The sequence below is a fragment of the Poecilia formosa genome, unplaced genomic scaffold, assembly GCF_000485575.1.
Source record: "Poecilia formosa unplaced genomic scaffold, Poecilia_formosa-5.1.2 Scaffold86, whole genome shotgun sequence".
NCBI lineage: Eukaryota > Metazoa > Chordata > Actinopteri > Cyprinodontiformes > Poeciliidae > Poecilia > Poecilia formosa.
Window position 1 is genome coordinate 1,041,108 of NW_006800025.1, and position 18,498 is coordinate 1,059,605.

Genomic DNA, 18,498 nt, shown 5'->3' on the forward strand with positions numbered 1-18,498 from the left:
AGATAGATAGATAGATAGATAGATAGATAGATAGATAGATAGATAGATAGATAGATAGATAGATAGATAGATAGATAGATAGATAGATATAAATTGTATTGCATTGCATTATGACCGCTAGTAGGCGTTGTTCTGCAGTTTGTTGCTGCAGTCTCACCGTCCGCCTGCCTGCCCGTCCAAGTAGAAATGCTGGCAAAACACCCCCTCCTCATCTTGTTGAAAAAAAAATGGCGGACAAGCGGTAAATCTACGTTTGAAATACATTTCTACCTTACAAAGCAAGGTAAACTTCCCCGGACCAACCGACGGGCGACTCGCTTCAGGTTCCGCTCAGGGTCGAGTCCGGACTACCGTTGGATGAACTCAGCGGTCCCGCTGGGCTCCGGTTTTGCTAATGCTAATATTTGCCATCGGGTCAGGGAGTTAGCATGCTAGGCTAGCTTCCAGTGCAGTGGGCATGTCTGGTTGCATGTGTTTAGCGTATCCTGTAGGATGTTGCGTGTCCACTAACTGCATGCATGTTGTATTTCATGCACTACTTGTTTTAATTTCAAATATTACGCTACCTGTAATGCAGAGCACTTCGCATGTTTTTTTTTTTTGCTGCTAAATGAAAATATTGTGAAAAAATAGCACAGGAGAAAACGAAGGAGGGGGTTTCCATGTGTTTGGCTTTGTGTTGGGGATCTGGATTTGTTTATGGGAATGTAAGCTGCGATAGTGTGTCCGTTTACAGCAGCGTACAGTCCCCCAGATATAGAAGCCAGACGGGTAAATCAGCAGGTCCCCTGTGTTAGCATCAGGGGGGACGAGTGTCTAACGCCAGTCTTCCTGTCGCTTCTCCAGCTTTGAAAACAAGGAGCGGGGTCGCTTTAATTCGGACGCCATCCCCCTTGGCGGAGGAAAAAGGCGCATTTCTATTGAAAGGGGAAGAGAGAGGCTGTCCAACGGTTATGAAGTTTTAAGGTAAGCTTGTTTATAAGACTTGCACAATTTAACGGAAACTGAATCCTTTGTCAAAGCATATTTATTCAGGCTTAGTTAATTAATGAAAGCATTCATACAGCGATTATGTTTTTGTTGGAAAGATTTGCTAGATTATTAACTGTTTTGCTTTGTTTCTCTTACTTTGTTTTTAGCCTGTAGTAAAGCTGTGGCTGCTGCATAGATTGCTATTATTATATTTTGGGTGTGTTTGTTATATTATTAAGCTTACAGTAGGATAGTGAGTTTCTTGACGAGCTTGTCCATATTAGTTTAACCCTGACCTGTTCCTATGATGACGGGCAGGGCGTTGACTGATTTTAAGTGTTAACCTTTCATCTTTTGCAATCCTAATTCTACTCTTGTCTCCCTTACATACTTTAAGAACCTGTTAAACAATCAGTATGTTAAACTACTGTCTTTACAGTTAGGAGTAGAGATGCACCAATCTGGATTTGTTGGCCAATACCAATTTCTGGTTCTCTTTACTGTTTGATCAGCTGCTTCTGATTTTGATGCGTTTCATTTTTAATGGGGATGATATTTAATAAAAGAGCGACCTCCATTGTAGTTTGGAAATAAAAAAATATATTTAGAATTACCCCCATTTATATATTAAAACATGTCCAACTATCTTATTTTTTTTATTAAACTCAGAAGGTGCATCAAAGTACATACTAATGATTCACACACTGGTACACTGTTTGGTGGAACTCAATGCACTTAATGAATGAATCAAGAGAGATTTGACTAATTTCATTCTTTTGTCGATTGATTGCTGCGTCATGCTCATAAAAACAAGACAAAGGTTGGGGACAGTTACTTTGCATAAAGGGAAATATGACTGAAATATCAAGCAAGGTACAAGAAATAACAAGCAGATTATGCAACATCTTCATGAGAAATTATAACATAGGCTACTTTTAAGCACTAAATAATTCATCAATAATTTTACTTAAATGTGGACTGAAAATTCAACTCTTAGAGCTGCTGACTGTCATCAGTGGGTTCAATTCAGTTAGTAGAAACTAATAATTTGTGTGCAGGTTACTGCATAATTATACTTTATAGACAATTCTTTTTTGGTTAACAGTGTTTAACTGTGATGTCCCATATTCAGTCTGAACTCGTACCGGTAAAGCACTTATACATATTAAACTCACTCCTATTATGTGATTTTTCATATTAGTCTGTATCATTCTGGGTTAAAGTAGCTAACAGCATCATGTCAGTAAAACAAGGGCACCATCAAGTTATTGAGCTTTAAGATTAAAAATTATATTCACACTGTAATGCTTATTTCCTGGTTTTTAATGGCATAACTGTCACCACTATCTTAATTTTCTTTTAGATACACAGATTTCCCAAATGTATTATTATGAATTATTTTGTTTATATGAGATTATTTTGCCTTCCCAGAGGAGAACACTGGTGTGTTAGCTGGTCTATATTGTTGGAGCATGAGGAAACCTGTGCCACAAAAAGGTAGGAGTCTGGAAACAATACGCAGCAGTCAGTCTTGCTTCTCATTCTTGATAGTTCACTTTTATGCTACTCTTTAAGCATAGAATTTGGATGTTAAAACCATCCCCAGTTGATACATTGAGCAGGGATATTTGACAGTTATTGCAAGACACAAATGAGGAATTTAAGAAAAAGAGATTGTTTTGCAACCCTTGTTTTGCAGCTCTAGAATGGAAAGACGCCCGAATTATCAAGCATGCTCGGAGTGGACGGCCCTCCCGGGTGCCCTCACAGTACCAAGGTACCAATAACCGGGACAAGTCACTGCTTTAAAAATGATGTTCTGTTGTTTATGTCATTTAATAAGTAGAGCTGCAATTTTTATATTGATCATAGAAACCCCAAGCGTGTTATGTTATGTTTTTGATCTGACATGCAGTAGATTTACCTTCATACTTTCAACTTTTTCTGCTGCAGGGCACTTCAGCTGGGAGAAATACTTGAAAGAAACCGGGGCTACTGCCGCTCCTTCTTCATGTTTCAAACAGGTGATCACAGCTTTTCAATCTTAGCTCAAATTTCTCCTTTCGCCACTCTACAGTTTTGCCGCTTTTTTTACCCGGCTCATCTGTGTGTCATCACCACACAGAGTCCAACTCCTCCACTTAACGAGTTCAAGGTGGGGATGAAGCTGGAGGCCCAGGACCCCAGGAACACCACGTCCACCTGCATCGCCACAGTGGTCGGCCTGACGGGCTCGCGACTGCGACTGCGCCTCGACGGGTCAGACAATAAGAACGACTTTTGGCGCCTGGTGGATTCCTCGGAGATCCAGCCGATTGGCAGCTGTGAAAAAAGCGGAGGCATGCTCCAGCCGCCGCTAGGTGAGAGGAAAACATGCAGAGGCTTCTTACTTTGTCTTAGCGAGGCTTTCTGTAGTTTGTCCTCTAGAGGTCACTAACTGCATTATGTTTCTGCATGTCAATATTTTTGTGTCACATTTTGGAATGCCTTAGTTATTTCTGTATTAATTCTGAAAAAAACATGATCTTTAGTGTGTGTCTTTTTTTGTACTTTTGAAAAGTAGTTAAAAATGTTTCCTTCTTCCATCTATGAGAAAAATAAATGACGTCTGACAGTTTTGTGACCAGTTTTCTTTGTCAGGTTATCAATTCACAAGCAGGAGAACTATTTACATATTTCTGGGCAGATTAAAGTAAAAACAATTGTTTCCTGTTAAGTTATCATTTCTGCCTCCCGGTGGTTTGTAACACAGATTTAATCATTCAGTCCTAAATCAAATGACTATCTCTTTCAGGTTTCCGTCTCAATGCGTCTTCCTGGCCCATGTTTCTGCTGAAGACGTTAAATGGGGCTGAAATGGCTCCCTCTCGCATTTTTCACAAGGTACCTGTACAAAGTTAAGAAAAACCTGTTCAGAAAAACATGCTTGAGTTTGTGTGGAGGGTAAAATAAACATGTTTGGTTATTTGGCTACTCCCTTATTGACAGAAACACAAAAAACTGCAAGTCCTGCAAAAGTTTAGATTTGGGCAGCCCTGGAATGCGTTTACAGTGAATTTAGAGGAACCATATAGGTGTAAGATGGCATTAAGGAGGAGACTTTATTTATTGCAGCATGTTGAAACATGCATTTCATTTAGTCTGCAGGATAGGAAGCAAGACTTCTACTCTCTGTTGAAACTTGCTAGATTTGGAAATACAACCAATTGGAGATGTCAGTTAAGTTAGGCTCTATGTTCTATAGGAAATGCACACAGTGTCTGCAGTTCTAATAATGTGAGTCACACTAAAATTGCTATTATAAAAGGTCATTGACTGTAAAAATATCAACTATAATTTTCTCTATTTCAGATATCAGTAAAACCCTGTTTATAACAACTGCTCTCTCACACATCATTATGTTGCCTCTGCCTCTAATACAAATAATTACAGCAAAATGACTATAAAACATTTTTAATATATATATATATATATATATATATTTTATCTTTATACATGTGTTAACAGCTCTTAAACAGAATTTGCTAAAATCGGCATAAGAAGGTCCAATCTTTCACAGAAGAACGGAGCACAAGTTTCTGCCTCTCTATCACTCCAGATATATTCTTTGCACCCAATAATCAATATCTGATTCCCTTTGTGTCTCTGTCTTCCCCAGCAGGAGCCTCCTGCTCCAGAGCAAAACTCTTTCCAGGTGGGAATGAAGCTGGAGGCGGTGGATCGGAAAAATCCACACTTTATTTGCCCGGCGACGGTCGGCGCATTGCGTGGAGTTGAGGTGCTGGTCACCTTTGACGGATGGCGTGGAGCCTTTGATTACTACTGCCGCTATGACTCTCGGGACATATTCCCAGTCGGCTGGTGTTCCCTCACTGGAGACAACCTTCAACCGCCTGGCACCAAAGGTTTGGACCCCAACTGTTGCATAGTTTGCATAATTTTTATTGTTTTTGTTTGTTTGTACGACTAGTGGAAACATTAAGGGAGAGAACTGTCGTTTCACCAATATTGAAGCCATTGTGGACTGTTATGTCTTAAAGTGTTAAAGTTGGACGAGAATGTGGGATTTCTTTCCACCAAACTGCTTCCAGTGCCAAAGTAGTGCTGCTGCTTCTTGCTTAACTCCAGTGTATTTCTGCTGGTACTGATAAATTGGTGCTGTTTCACTCACTGAGCCAAAGGAAGAAGATCGCTGTGGTCAGAAACCAAAGGAAGGCTCACAGAGTGGACAGATCCTTCCATCCGTCCTCTATTCTTGTTCATCTCTGCAGGGCCACAGGGGGGTGGTGTCTTATCTCAATCACATAACCAATCACATAACTTTAGGCACCAAGCAATATAAGACAAAAGGAGTTTAATAAAGCTGAACTTGGCACAGGAATACTTCATATTTCTGCTTTTAAAAAAAAAAAAAAAAATTATTGCTATCACCTATCATATACTTTAAGTGTGCAGCATGAAGCTGCGGTTACAGTCACTGTATCCATCAACACAGTTTCTGACTGTGTTGTCTTGTGATGTCCCAGGTGGGGATATTAAGGACAATTTTAAATACTGTGTGTAACTATCAAAGAACATCGATGCACAACTGGTAATGTTTGAGAACACTGCCAGCTGATTAGCATGGTTAATAAATTAAGACATTGTGTAATCTGAGAAATAATGAGATTTGTGTGGAAGAATCGCATCCTAGCACCGCAGTCGTCCACACTGTCTCTGAGAAACCAAACCTGTGGTGTAAAACCAGTAAAAAACTGGCCGTAGCATCGTCAATGGTTTGGTTTTGATTTATTTTTGTTGCTCCATTGGTGAGAGTTGCATGGTGTGGTCGGTATGTTGGGAACTGTACTAAACCAAAACACCTGGTTTTCCATTGAATCCCAGAAGGAGGAACTACTGAAGCGTTCCACTTGTTTGCAAAAATTAATTGTAATGTTGTTAATATTCTCACTTTAAACTGGAAAAGAAATATGACTGAACAAAATGCATCTTTTGTACTAAAACTGCTGATATCTTATGTACTTCTTAGTTTGTAAGATGTTAACATCATACTTTTTACATCCAAGCATTTAAACATCTAAAAAAAAAAGGGAAATACAAAATAATTCCAGACACCCGGCAGAGATAAGAAGTGATAATCGGCAATAATCTTCAGAACCAAAAACCTGAAGTCGGTATTGGCCAGAAAAAGCATAATTGTTGCATCTCTGAATATCTTTCTAGCAGTTCTCCTTTTTTGCTCATTAAACCACTCCCACGAGCCAATTTGAGGCATGTGCACGGCCTCTATGGCAGCTAAAAACAGAACAGTGTTAATGGGGCTCCAAATCTGCCAAACCCATTCGCTCACCACGTCCTCCTACAGCAACTTTGTTCCCCTTAAACATGTGCTCTAGTCTAAAAATGTCTAACTATTAACAGGAAGCATGGACACAGCAGTGAGACGCTTCAGATGTCCTGATTTCTCTTTGACTTGCTTTGTGTCGGTGAGCTTTTCTAAAATATGTGTGTCATGCTTGAAGCCAGGAGTCTGTCTGACTGGAATTCTGCCTTTACATTTTTAGCATCATATGGCTTCGTCTCATTGCTGTTTAAGCTGTTTATACTCTTTTGGGTCTGCTTTTCATCTAAAGGAGCGTGTTTACAACGCCTATGACATCTAACTTCATGATAAGTTATTTTTATTGTTTGCTTAAGCAGGACACTCTTGGTTTTTAAAGCTGTAACATTTCAGAAGTGGCAGCCATGTTATTTTGTTTTTTCTTCTCTTTAGCTCAAGACATGAGATTCGGTTAGGACTTGAAACAAGAGCAAAGCCGTTTATCGTACAGGAAACTTCATAGGAAGTAGTGAGACCAGGGTTGTCTGCCACAAGGTCAGCCCTTCTCATCTGTAGAGTCCCTCGCATGTGAAAGAGGGAAAGAAAGGAGGGAAATGTGGAGGCTGGGCTCTTTCTGTGGACTGCTAGTGTTTTATGAAGGTCTGGCGGCCACCCAGCTGGCAGACTGGACTGTGACGTGGTTGAAGCGAGGCTGGGTGCCCCTCCACAGGCCCCTCTCCCTTTGACGCTCTGGAATCCAGAGTCTGATTAAACACCTTGGAAAGAGTTTCCTTCAGCAGAGTGGCAGGAAGCAGAGAGAAAAGACAGGCAAATGCCTTGAAAGATGAATTGTTTACATTGTTACTAGATGGAGGGAGGGGAGAAAGGAAGAGGGGTGGATCGCCAAGGAGCGGAAGGAGGAGTATTGCAGAGGAGGCGAGGGAAAAGAGGATCGGACATCAAGAGAGGGTGAATCTGAGGACATCAGCGCAGACAGCCTCAAACTTTTGGGTTTTGTGTTTGAGCTGTGGGGTGAGTTAGTTTAATAAAATTACAACTGCAGTGGTAAGAAATTAAAATCCTCTTTATTGGAAGTAATGTTGCTGTAATATGATGCTGGCAGTGGTGTCATTGTGAACTCGGTGAACTCAAAGGAGGGGGAAGACAGGAGCTTGCTTGTAATGCATTCATTCGGCTGTATTTACAACAACTGCGATTGATTGTAACTTCAAGCTCTTTACACTTTTAAATATGTTACCAAGAGTTCAGTTCGAATCAGTTTGGGATCAATCAGGTGATTTTCTCCCAGCCGAGCTGCTGGTCCCTCCTGAGACGTAGCAGCAGCCTGCAGACGACCGTTGCATTGATCGCCGCCGCTGCTGTGTGAAAGTGTTTATTAAATACAACCCCCACGGGCCAAGACCTGCGCTAATGAATGTGGCCATATCTCTCACAAATCTGCCAGTGGTCGATTCAGGGTGAACACCGCTACATTTTTGTTTGTGCAGTGTATGTGTGCGAGCCTGTGTGTGCGCACAGACCCGCAGGTGCATTTAAAAGCAGAAATCTTCACTACACTTTAACTTCCTTTTTTGTCTGTGGTTGTTTTCGCACGCACGGCGCACTTTCCTGATGGCAAAGTGCATCGCTTGCTTGGCTTGTTTTAATGTTGTTGGCTCTCTTTAATGTTTGACCGTGTGGTTGTTCTCTCAGAGGTTGATGTGAGTTTTGCCACCGTCAGAGGAAGAGTGTGTTTTTACAGAGGAGTTTTGGAATATTTTTGTCTGTTAAGATTTAATCATAGGATTTAAAAGGCGATTGTGCATTTCAGGCTTTAGTTGTATCCATTTCTAACTTAAAGGCAGATATAAGCCTTTCTTTTTCAACACATTCTTGTTTTTAACTTCAGATTCCCAATGCTTAGCTGGAGCCTGGAAACAATTTTAAGTCAGTCGTACTGCATGTCATTCATTTAGTGAGCTCAAATATAATCAGGAAACCTAACAAATCATGTTCCAAAATCTATATTTCAAATAATTGTTTGAACTGCAGTGAATTAGCACCAGTATCAGGCTGTGTGCCATGAATAATTTGGCTGATGACTGTTTGTTATTGAACAATCAGACATTTACATTGCCTGGATGCAAATTTATTAAGAAACTACAGTTAAGTTGTGTCCATAAATGTAACCAGTAAAACTGTTTTTCATTGACTGGAATCTGCATGGAAACGCAACAAAAAACAGAACGACATCAGCACTGTTGTGTTGAGTATTTCTATGCTGCAAATCATATTGTCATCATGACATTTACCAACTTTATTGCACATCGTGTGTTTTGCTAATCTTTAGCCCTGCCAAATAATACAACAAAACTAGGCCTTGTATTATAGAAAACAGCACAATCGGTGCTGTTTTCACCAATCGTTAAAAAATCTGACCTGCTGACTCCGGTCTTGGCTGATGCTGATTTTAAATAAATAACTAACAATGTTAGCTGTTATAAGGTCACAATAACCTTCAATGTTTAATATTATTTTATTGAAAAACTTTTAACAATACCTGTGAAGCAACACAAAGTTGTCTTAACTGCACAAGGTAGTGCTTTTCTTGCTATGCTCTTTTCTTTCCGCTCTCCTTTCTACTCTCTCAATGTCAAGAACTCTACAGTTTGAAGCGTACTTTGTCATTCCTGAAGCAGCTCCGAGAGAGTGAAACTATCTGAGTTTGTTTGACATCTGAGTTACACTGCTGCACATGTTCAAGTGTTTTGAAAAACATTTTGTTCTGCAAATAGAGAAGTGGTAATATGTAGAATGAACATGTGAAATTTCCTGGAAAGTATGCTGACCGTTTAGTTTTCTTTATTTTTTTCACTTTGTAAAAAAAAAAGCAGTTTAGATAAAGACAATGGTTTCTGTCTTTATCAGAATAGCACAGTCCAAAATACAGACAAGTGAGCAGAAAGCTAAGTGCAGGTCAGAAGAAAATGTGTAAGATGCTATGAAACTCAACTACACACACACTTGTAGGTATAGGACTTTAGCTGGTTTGTTCCTACATTTTCATCTGCAAATGTACTGGAGAAATTCCTGTGGGAAAATCTAAGCTTGCAACCAATATTACGTCCTCTTGGAATATCTCTGAAAAGTTTTAGGAACAAAGTAGATGTCTGTAATGGCGTCTGGGCTGCTGCTTAATTCACAAAACACAAAGAGCTTCTGTGTCATTCCGTTTTGTATGAGGGGCTTTCATCTTCATCATATATAAGTTCAATTGAAGAAATTTGGACTTTTCCATCGCTGTGTTTTACAGTCATCATTTGCAGGAGACAACCAGATTGAGACAGTCTCAGATACTGATAGTGTTTTTACATACCGGTGACAGGAGTTTTATTCAAACTATACACTGTGTGCTTATCAATCTCTGCCGGTTCAGCTGTGCTGCCAAAGAGCCTTGGGACACCGACAGAAGGTAGTGTGGAAACCCCAGCAATGAATCCCACCCCGACGGTGGGCAGACCTCCAGGTCAGAGAGGTCGGAAGCCCGGCCGCAGGAAAACAAAAATCACGGGACCCTGGAGCCAAAAGCCTTCTACGTTGGTATCGCAGAGCGTCCAGCCAGGAAAGGATTTGGAGCCCATCAAGATCCCCAAGAAACGAGGTCCTAAGCCAGGCAGCAAGGTAGGCGAGTGTCGGGCAGTACATGCTTCTGTGTCTGTGTTGGAGCAGTGAGCCATAAACACATTGAGCTATTGTAGCATGTTGCTAGCTGCTCTTGGGAGCACATGGACGTTTGTAAGAGTCGACTTCAACCCCTATTCCATGTAGATTGCATCTAGATCACAGAATGAAAGGGCTTTTGTTATTTGTTAAATTATTATGTTGTTGATGAGACAATAACAAGGTGATTGGGTTATTTTAAACATTTGGTAAGGGTTTCATTTTTCAGTTAATGACTAAAAGCTTAAGGCTTTCCTTCCAGTTTTGGACTGTGAAATTCAGACTACCTTCTGAAGTGAAGGCTTCTGGTTGGGTTTTAATGGTCATTAAGATGAGCTGAGCATGAGTTTCTGAAGCAACTCTGATGTTGCAGTTTTTATTGTGCTGCTTTTTTTTTATTATATTAGTAAGTGAGTTGTTGCTCTGACCTTTCCACTGTATTTACAGCTGGGATGGGGAAAGAGAGATGGCTGGTTTGAGGACTCTCTGACCGGTCCAGGACGGCCAGCAGCTGGACCAGGGAGAACCAGAGGCAGACTGCTTGCTAGTTGGGCTCAGAGGATTGCTCTACAGCAGGCCCAGGCCCAAGCCCAGGCAGAACCAGAACCAGAACCAATCAAGATCCCAAAGAAACGAGGGCCCAAACCTGGCAGCAAGGTATTTGTCCAGAAACAGAAACGTTATCGTAAATAGATCACTAGGATCTAAGATTATAGATTTTTTTTAAGGATAAATGGCTATAAAAAAATAGTCATAGTCATTTTTAAGAGTATTGTATAAAGTGTGTGATCATTTACCTAACATAAAAATATATGTTTACATATTTAGATGTTGGTTGCGTCAGGAATCTGTCACAGCTTTCACATTTATTATAACCTCTTCCCTGGAAGATGAATGTTGCCATCACTTTATTAATCAAAGCAAAGGCTTCACTTAAATTGTTAGATTGTTTTGATTTATATCTTGTTGGGAACAAATATATGAACATTTTCTATTGGAAAAGTTAACAGTAGTTTATGGTCCAATCTGACAGCTTTGCTAAAATATTGTAGAAATTTAAATTACAAATTTAAATGTATTATATTCAGATTTTGCATGATGCACCATCTTAAAACGTGCATATTTGTGAATTGGGAGGAAAATTACAAGTTTTAAAATTTATTTTTAGAAGTAAATCTCTTACTAGTGGGGTGTGTATGTGAATTGATTTTTCTCATTAAATAATCCTCTGGTAATTCATCACTTAAGCGTTGTAATTTTTGTATGTTCATACAGAGAAAACCACGAGTTCTACCTAATCTGGTCCCAACGTCTCCCACCAGCAGCACTCCAGAGCCGGACACCAGTACTGTACCCCAAGACAACGCAACTATTCCCAACTCTGCACTTCAGGCTCCCACTGGTAAAAAAATAAAATAAAATAGCCACGGGTCCAGAAAAAGTTTATTATTTTTAGCATTTAGTTTTGTTGTTTTTGAATATTAAGTGCATTTCAGATGAGCTCGGTGTGACATATTTCTGCTTTTGTTTACATGCACATTATCAGTTACTTTGTGTTGTCTTAGCAGTAAAATATCCAAGGTTGTGTTTTACTAGAGGTGTAACCGTACGTCTAATCTACCAAAACTATCCACTGCAGTCCTGTACAGGATATGCTGTTTTGTTCACACATGCACAGAACAAATACAGTGTTGTTTTACACCTGAACACATGCAGGAAACGTTTGTGTGCAACTAGGTCTGCAATGTAGCGCAACTCCAAAAAGTGACACTAAAACAGGGGTTGCACTGATATGAACATTTGGGCCATTATTGATATCTGACATTAATATATTGGTTTTGCAATCTGTAGCTGATATTGAAAAATACCCAACCACACTGCAAATCACTGCTACATAACCAAACAAAATCCATACCACAGGACCAGCTGTTTCTGATGCGTTAAAAAATGACTAATATCGGCCGATACTGATGTTGGTGCTGCTTTATGTGCAGCCTTAACCAGAACTAACGGCAGAGGACTCTGCCACTAAACTCTACTATTTGGGAACATTAAGATTTCTCATGCAGCTACAGTGGAGACAGGAATCATTTTTGCTACGCCACTGGATGTTACAAAGACACTTGTTTTGATATAAATTATCTACAGTTAATACCTTTACACACTTGTAAAACATTTTGATTTATTAGTTAATAAAACCACTTTTTTTGTTGTTTTTTTTTTTTTCGTTCCTGAAGTTTGTGTTTATCTAAATAAGTACGGTAAGGTGGGACCTCACCTGGACCAGCGGCGCATCCAGCAGCTGCCGGACCATTTTGGCCCGGGCCGAGCCTCCTCGGTGCTGCAGCAGTGCGTCCAGGCCTGCGTGGACTCTGCCCACAACCAGGCTACAGTCTTCTCCTGCCTCAAGTCGGGACAAGGGGGCGAGGTCATTTCAGGTGTGGACTGAACATTGAAAAAATAAACGCATTTTTTTCATCTCGGGCTTTGCTTTAAACTAATTTGTTTTTCTAAACCAGTGTTGCACTTCAATCAAAGAAGATTGCAGTGCTTAAGTTGAGGACCTGTTTAAGGGAAAATGAGGGAATTCTTGCCATATAAATATTAAATTGAGATGTTAAAAAATAAACGAGTGAATTGCCACAACCACCTAGCATATTGTTTGTTTGTTTTTTCAGCCTTCTTTGACCAGCAGCAGCACACTCTGACCCTCCCGACGGTCAGCAGTGTCACATACGTCCTCCGTTTCTTGGAAAAACTCTGTCACAACCTTCACTGCGATGCTCTGTTCGGCAGCCAGCCTGTGGCCAGAGGAAGTGTTCACTACGACAGCCACTCGTACTCTGCAGGTCAGATCCACTGTTCTCCCGTCGTGGCCGTTCATTTGCATCATACAGTGTTTTAAACTTTAATTTAGTGTCTAGACTTCAATAAATATATATATATATATATATCAAAGCTGTAACCACAGGGCACATTTTTCAGATACGAGCTTAAAAGACTGCTAGTATGTGAACAGATAGGACAACCGCTTTTAGCTCTTAATAGAAAATGTTTTTTTTTAAGCCTTGCTCTTAGTTTCTGAAGCAGGAGACCAAGTCTTCCAATAATTTTATGTCCACATGATTAATGGAAACCACTAAAAGAACATGCTAGGAGCAGAATTTATCAAATGATGATATCAAAACAGAGAGGAGGGGGGGGCATTAATGCTTTTTATTTTACGCGCATTTCACTCAGGAGAGTGAGATGCGCCTTTACTCAACATTTTTTGTAGCCATTTGGCTTTACAAATGGCTACAACAATACTTTCAGAAATAACCGAGCATGTTCTATAGCAGCTATTATGTTGTTAGAACATTATATTTGCTATCTGAAACATATTCAACTGTGTTGAGCCACAAAACAATGATCAGAATCTCCAGGTTGACAAAATATAAGACAAAATGAACAGCTTCAGACCATTAATAGACTGATTAAAAACAGTCAGAATTTAAATTGTTTTTGCCTCACATTGGTTTGTCATGTGGAATATCACCACATGCACATTATTTATGCTCATCTCATCACTAGGTGGGCTGCATCAGCTGGAATTTTCCCAATTTCAATTTAACAGCATGGCTGATTTTCTTTAGTCGGGAAACTTCTGTTGTCCTGACAGTAATGCATTAAAACAACTATATTTTTTCCAATTTAGGTTGTTTGTCTTAGTCTGCTCTAGTTACATATAACTCATATTTAAAGCCTGATAACTGTATAAACATCTGCCCTAAATGAGTAGCCACTAGATCACTGAGTGTTTTTCTCTGGCCTTGCCCAGGTTGTTTTTGCCTCCCTGCATTCTTCCCTAAATGAGAAGCCTGTTTTTTTTTTTTGGGGGGGGGGGGTTTCTGTGCTTTATGCCATCTGGTCAGCTCATTTATATAGCAACTTTTTTTGTAACTCTGAATCAACTGTTGATCTGTGCTTCATATGTGCTGATTTCAGAGAGGAGAGGTTTTGGAGACACCCTGACCGCGGGCCCAGGCAAAGGCACAAAGCGCTTCCAACAGGACTTCAACGGTCCGCTAACTTCCAAACTAGCTAAACTCCCCAGGCACTCCACTGACGGTATGCAAGACTTATTATTATAGTCATTTAGTCTAGCAGGGGACTTTCTATTTGTTAATTTAGTGTGGCAGCCCATGTGAAACACTGTTATCACTTATATATTAATAATAGTGTGTGTGTGTGTGTGTGTGTGTGTGTTTTTTTTTGGGGGGGGGTTTGTGAATAAATTGGAGTTTAAATATTAAAATGATGTGTTACTTGATTGTGTATGGTCAGTTTTCAAAGCCAATATAAACGTTTTTAAAAATTATGTTGACGTCATTTTGACGTCACTTCTTTCTGTTCTGTAGGATTAACTTTCATAAGATAAATAAATAAATCCCTATTTCTACAAAAGTTGTGGTTTCTAACATAATAGAAACTTAAATCAGATTTGATTGAATAAATTGACTTGGTTATTGATTATTTTGTGTTGTTAAATGTTAATTGAGAGCTTTGTGTTCTCAAAACACAGAAAGAAATGAATTAAGGCTCAGTAGTGGTCATACTTTTCTACAATCTTTTTTTATATATATATATACAGTGTATGTTTTGATGCCTTTTTTGTTTGAATTTGCACATTTACGATGGATGGAGCTTCTCCGAACATTAGGATTATACATATTAAATGGCTCTAAATTCTCGGTTCAGCACATTTTATGTAAAGATTTTAATTTAAAAATGACTGCTTTGACTGGTCCAGTAAAGCTTTAAATGATCATATAAAAGGAGGTAGTTAAACTGTAGCTCATAGATTGGTAGAGAGTGGTATTAAATTTTGGAGCAGGAGGTTAATCATTTAATCATCTTTCAATTTCCTTAGACTTTAATTAAGCTAATGGAATACTTGAAGAGATTCCTATAAAGGGGTAATAACCCCTTATAAAGGCCTTTTTCTTTTACTTAAGGCCATAACAGACACTTAAACCCCTGAAAGTTGGAGCAGTATCACTGTTAAAATCTTCCGACAGCTCTGCAGGTGGAACGATCTGGAAAACATTCTGCCTGTCTAGTTTTCAGAGATTCCGTCTCTGATATCATACTTGTGTGCAAATAATCAGAAATCAAGTCAATGTGTTTGTTTTTGTATTGCTTCTGATATGTGTATGCACTTTAACTGGTCTTATTGTAAAATCTGAAAATCATGTATTTTATAGTACTCTAAGAAACAAAATGATTTTTGTATGTGCCACAAGCCATAATCATCAGAGTAAAAATACATAAGTGCGTCAGATATAACCCTCTGTAACAAATCTAATCACTTTTTTAAATTAAGCAACTGAAATAAATATACTTTTCAATGATGTTCAAATTGACATGTAACGTGTGGAATGTGCCTGTCTCTGTCCCCCGTTTCTAAATGAATTATAATATATATAAAACATGTTTTTTTTTTTTTGTTTTTTTTTTTTATGAAAAAGAAAATAATAATTGTTGGATTCTTAAAAATACAAATTTCAGGCCTAACCTTCCTTGTCTTAATTTAGTATTTTTTTTCTCTTTTTCAGGCAGTTTTCGGGAGAGCCCCAGACCCAGCGGTCAGGACCCAAATCTGTGGACTGTCGAGGAAGTCATGCAGTACATTCGAGACATTGACCCAGTTCTGGCTCCTCACGCCAATCTCTTCAGAAAACACGTATGCATTCTTTTTGCCCTTTCATCAGAGAGATCAGATAGCCTTTTTTCATTCTAATTATTTAAATTCTTCCCATAGAAATGAGTAGCAGTCATGTATTTCTGTAGTGCTTAAAGCGGTTTGTGTGGTTTTCTCCCTTTGTTGCAGGAGATTGATGGCAAAGCCCTTCTGTTGCTGCGCAGCGACGTGATGATGAAATACATGGGTCTGAAGCTTGGGCCCGCTCTCAAACTAACCTTCCACATCGACAAGCTTAAACGAGCTTAAAGAGGCTGAAATCAGCAGCAGCCTCCAAAAGGGCTTCCCTCTTACCCCGTCTCCCTTTTCTAGTGTCGGGATACCATGCACTTCATAAAGGATATATACTGATGTAGCAATTTTTAATCTGACCACCGTATGTCTGGTCTTCATGTTCTTCTTTTTCCTCATCTAATGAGGAATGTTTTTGTGCAGCACAATCCAGCTCACAGGCAGCACGGTTATGTACAGTCATTAGGTAAAAATATCCTTTTCTGCCAGTATAGTCGAAGAAAATCAAAGTCCAGCCCTTGATTCAGTAGTTTATGGAACCACAGTTGGAATTATGTGGTTTTGCTGATATGCTGTTTTTAAATTTTCAACCTGTTTGATCATGTTGCTGTGCATGATGGCCAAATGCCCCCAGTTTGGACACATCTCTGCAGAGTTTTGTTTCAAATTTTATGCTGCAATTTTCCTCTTTAGACATAAGTTTTCTTCTGGCAACTATTATGTATTTATTCAGTTATATTTTAACATTAATAATTCATGTGTGACTTAAGGTCTCAGTGTAAAAGGCTGGGTTTCAGATTGTTTTCAAAAAACCTATCATCCCTTATGAGATTGATGAATGGCCACATCAGTTTCTATGAAGTTATTGCCATTTTTTTTCCCCAGCTTTAGATATTTTATCTTCACTGGTTATGATTAAATCATAAAGTACGTTTCATTTTTCAGCTTTCCCTCTTAAAACCTTTGGAAGCAGGGAAGGTGTTCTCAATTTTGCAGTTGTCTGTATTGATAGTCAAGGAAACTCACTCAATGTTTAATCATTTCAGTGTAACTAGACATTTTTTTTTTTAAAGTTTAAGGGTTTTTCAGCCTGTTTCCACAATGTTACACTTAACCTGTACATTTTCATATTTTGTACTTCTATAATGTATTTTTCAATATTAATTGTTGGGTTATTTGAAAAAGTCAGAAACCCCTAAATCAAGAGTAGAAAACACTACAGGCATCCCAATAATTGGGAATTTTGCTATTAGTCTCAGTTTGAGGCACAATTTTTGCATTTACAAGATTAATCATTAATCAAAAAAATCATTTTATGAAAGGAGAATGATTAACTTTTATTCCAGATTTGCAGTTTTATTCTCTTTTCTACATGTTGTTTACAATGCTGTTATTTGTACTTTTCTAATTTTTATACTTCGTTAGCGCTCCTACGGGACGAGACGCGTCATACTTAGCATGTTAATAAATTTATAATTCCATTTGTCTTCTGTTTGAGCTGCAATGTCAACACGGTATGTAGTTGTCTGTTTATACTCTTGTGTTGAGTTTGTCACAAAAATGTTGAGTTATTTAAATTAAAGTATATGCTCACATTGATTGGTGGTTAAAGATTTCTTACTGCAAATATTACAAATAAAAAAGTAAAGTCAGGCAAGGTTTTTTTTTTTTTAAACTAGTTTAATTTAGTGTAACAACATAGCCCACCGACAGAGGGCAGTACAGATCTGTTTTTGTTTTCTATTGCATGTCATGCTTTGTCACTGACATGCTCTACCTTGGGTGGCCATCTCTCCATCTGGTAGTCTCAGCTTGATGTTCTCTGATATTTTTACACCATGTAACTGCTTCATGCGGTTGTCTCCACTATCAGGGCTTCGGCTGTATTGCTCCTAAGTTATTTCATTAATTCTCTGCTATTTAAAGCTTCCCCTCAGGCTCGTTTCAAGATAGGGAAAATAATTGGAGTGTAAGGTGCTTTTTTAAAGAAAAAAGTTCAATTTCCGTGTTTTTATACACATTTTTACAACTATGCCCTCCACCCAAGTAAAGACTTCCTTTAATTCTAATTGTATAGGGTTTATGAGATTTCAGGCAGGTCTCCAGCTAGCCTTTCCTATTAAAGATTAGAATGAAAATAAGAAAAATTATGGTTTTACATGCTGAAAGGTTGCAGACAGTCTGTCAGTTTTGACTAGAGGCTATTGTACAACTTTGCCATTCAAACTGGATTCTATTTCAGCTTGTCAGCTTCATATTATAAATTTAAGACCAGTTAAGCCTGTAGCAATCCATTGTTGCAGTATTTCTTTGGGCTAATTTTGATTTAGAAATTGAAGTTTAGCTCTGTATAGAAAATTGCTTCAGAAAATGCACTTGCATGGTTTTTAAGAGTATTTGTTAACAAAGCTGCATCTATAGTTCATGTCTAAAGAGCTCAACTGGACGGTGACATGTTATAATGAATTAAACTAATCAATTCTGGGCCTGTTAGTTACTCTGTGAAGGATCCCAATTCAGATCTAACTCCTCAGGCTGCCATGCCTGCAAGAAATCAAATTCAAGCGCAACTAGATTTTTTTTCTCCAATCAATTAACTCATCCTTCTAAAAATAATAAAAAGGCCAGACGTATGCAATCATGCTCCTTAATTGGTATTCATGATAGACTCAGGACTCATTTAAATTATTTAATTGCTTGTTATGCCAATTGTGAATGGTTTTCCAATTAT

General features: G+C 38.7%; 1 protein-coding gene across 5 annotated transcripts; it reads left to right on the forward strand.

Annotated features, from left to right (window-relative positions):
• The first annotated feature begins 155 nt into the window (after positions 1–155).
• On the forward strand, positions 156–17,366 carry LOC103141572 (polycomb protein SCMH1). Of its 5 annotated transcripts, none has more exons than XM_016673928.1 (16): positions 156–283; positions 847–966; positions 2,404–2,469; positions 2,672–2,749; positions 2,923–2,996; positions 3,098–3,332; positions 3,767–3,855; positions 4,634–4,877; positions 9,729–9,973; positions 10,460–10,669; positions 11,288–11,414; positions 12,250–12,450; positions 12,691–12,861; positions 14,000–14,122; positions 15,610–15,737; positions 15,885–17,366. In XM_016673928.1, the coding sequence occupies exons 3-16, from the start codon at positions 2,445–2,447 to the stop codon at positions 16,002–16,004; spliced, it is 2,070 nt and encodes a 689-aa protein (XP_016529414.1). In that variant the 5' UTR covers positions 156–283; positions 847–966; positions 2,404–2,444; the 3' UTR covers positions 16,005–17,366. The 5 variants fall into 5 exon arrangements, with proteins under 5 accessions (XP_016529414.1, XP_016529415.1, XP_016529411.1 ...); XM_016673929.1 differs by having other exon boundaries at positions 2,926–2,996; XM_016673925.1 differs by having other exon boundaries at positions 157–283; positions 4,631–4,877.
• The last annotated feature ends 1,132 nt before the right edge of the window (positions 17,367–18,498 follow it).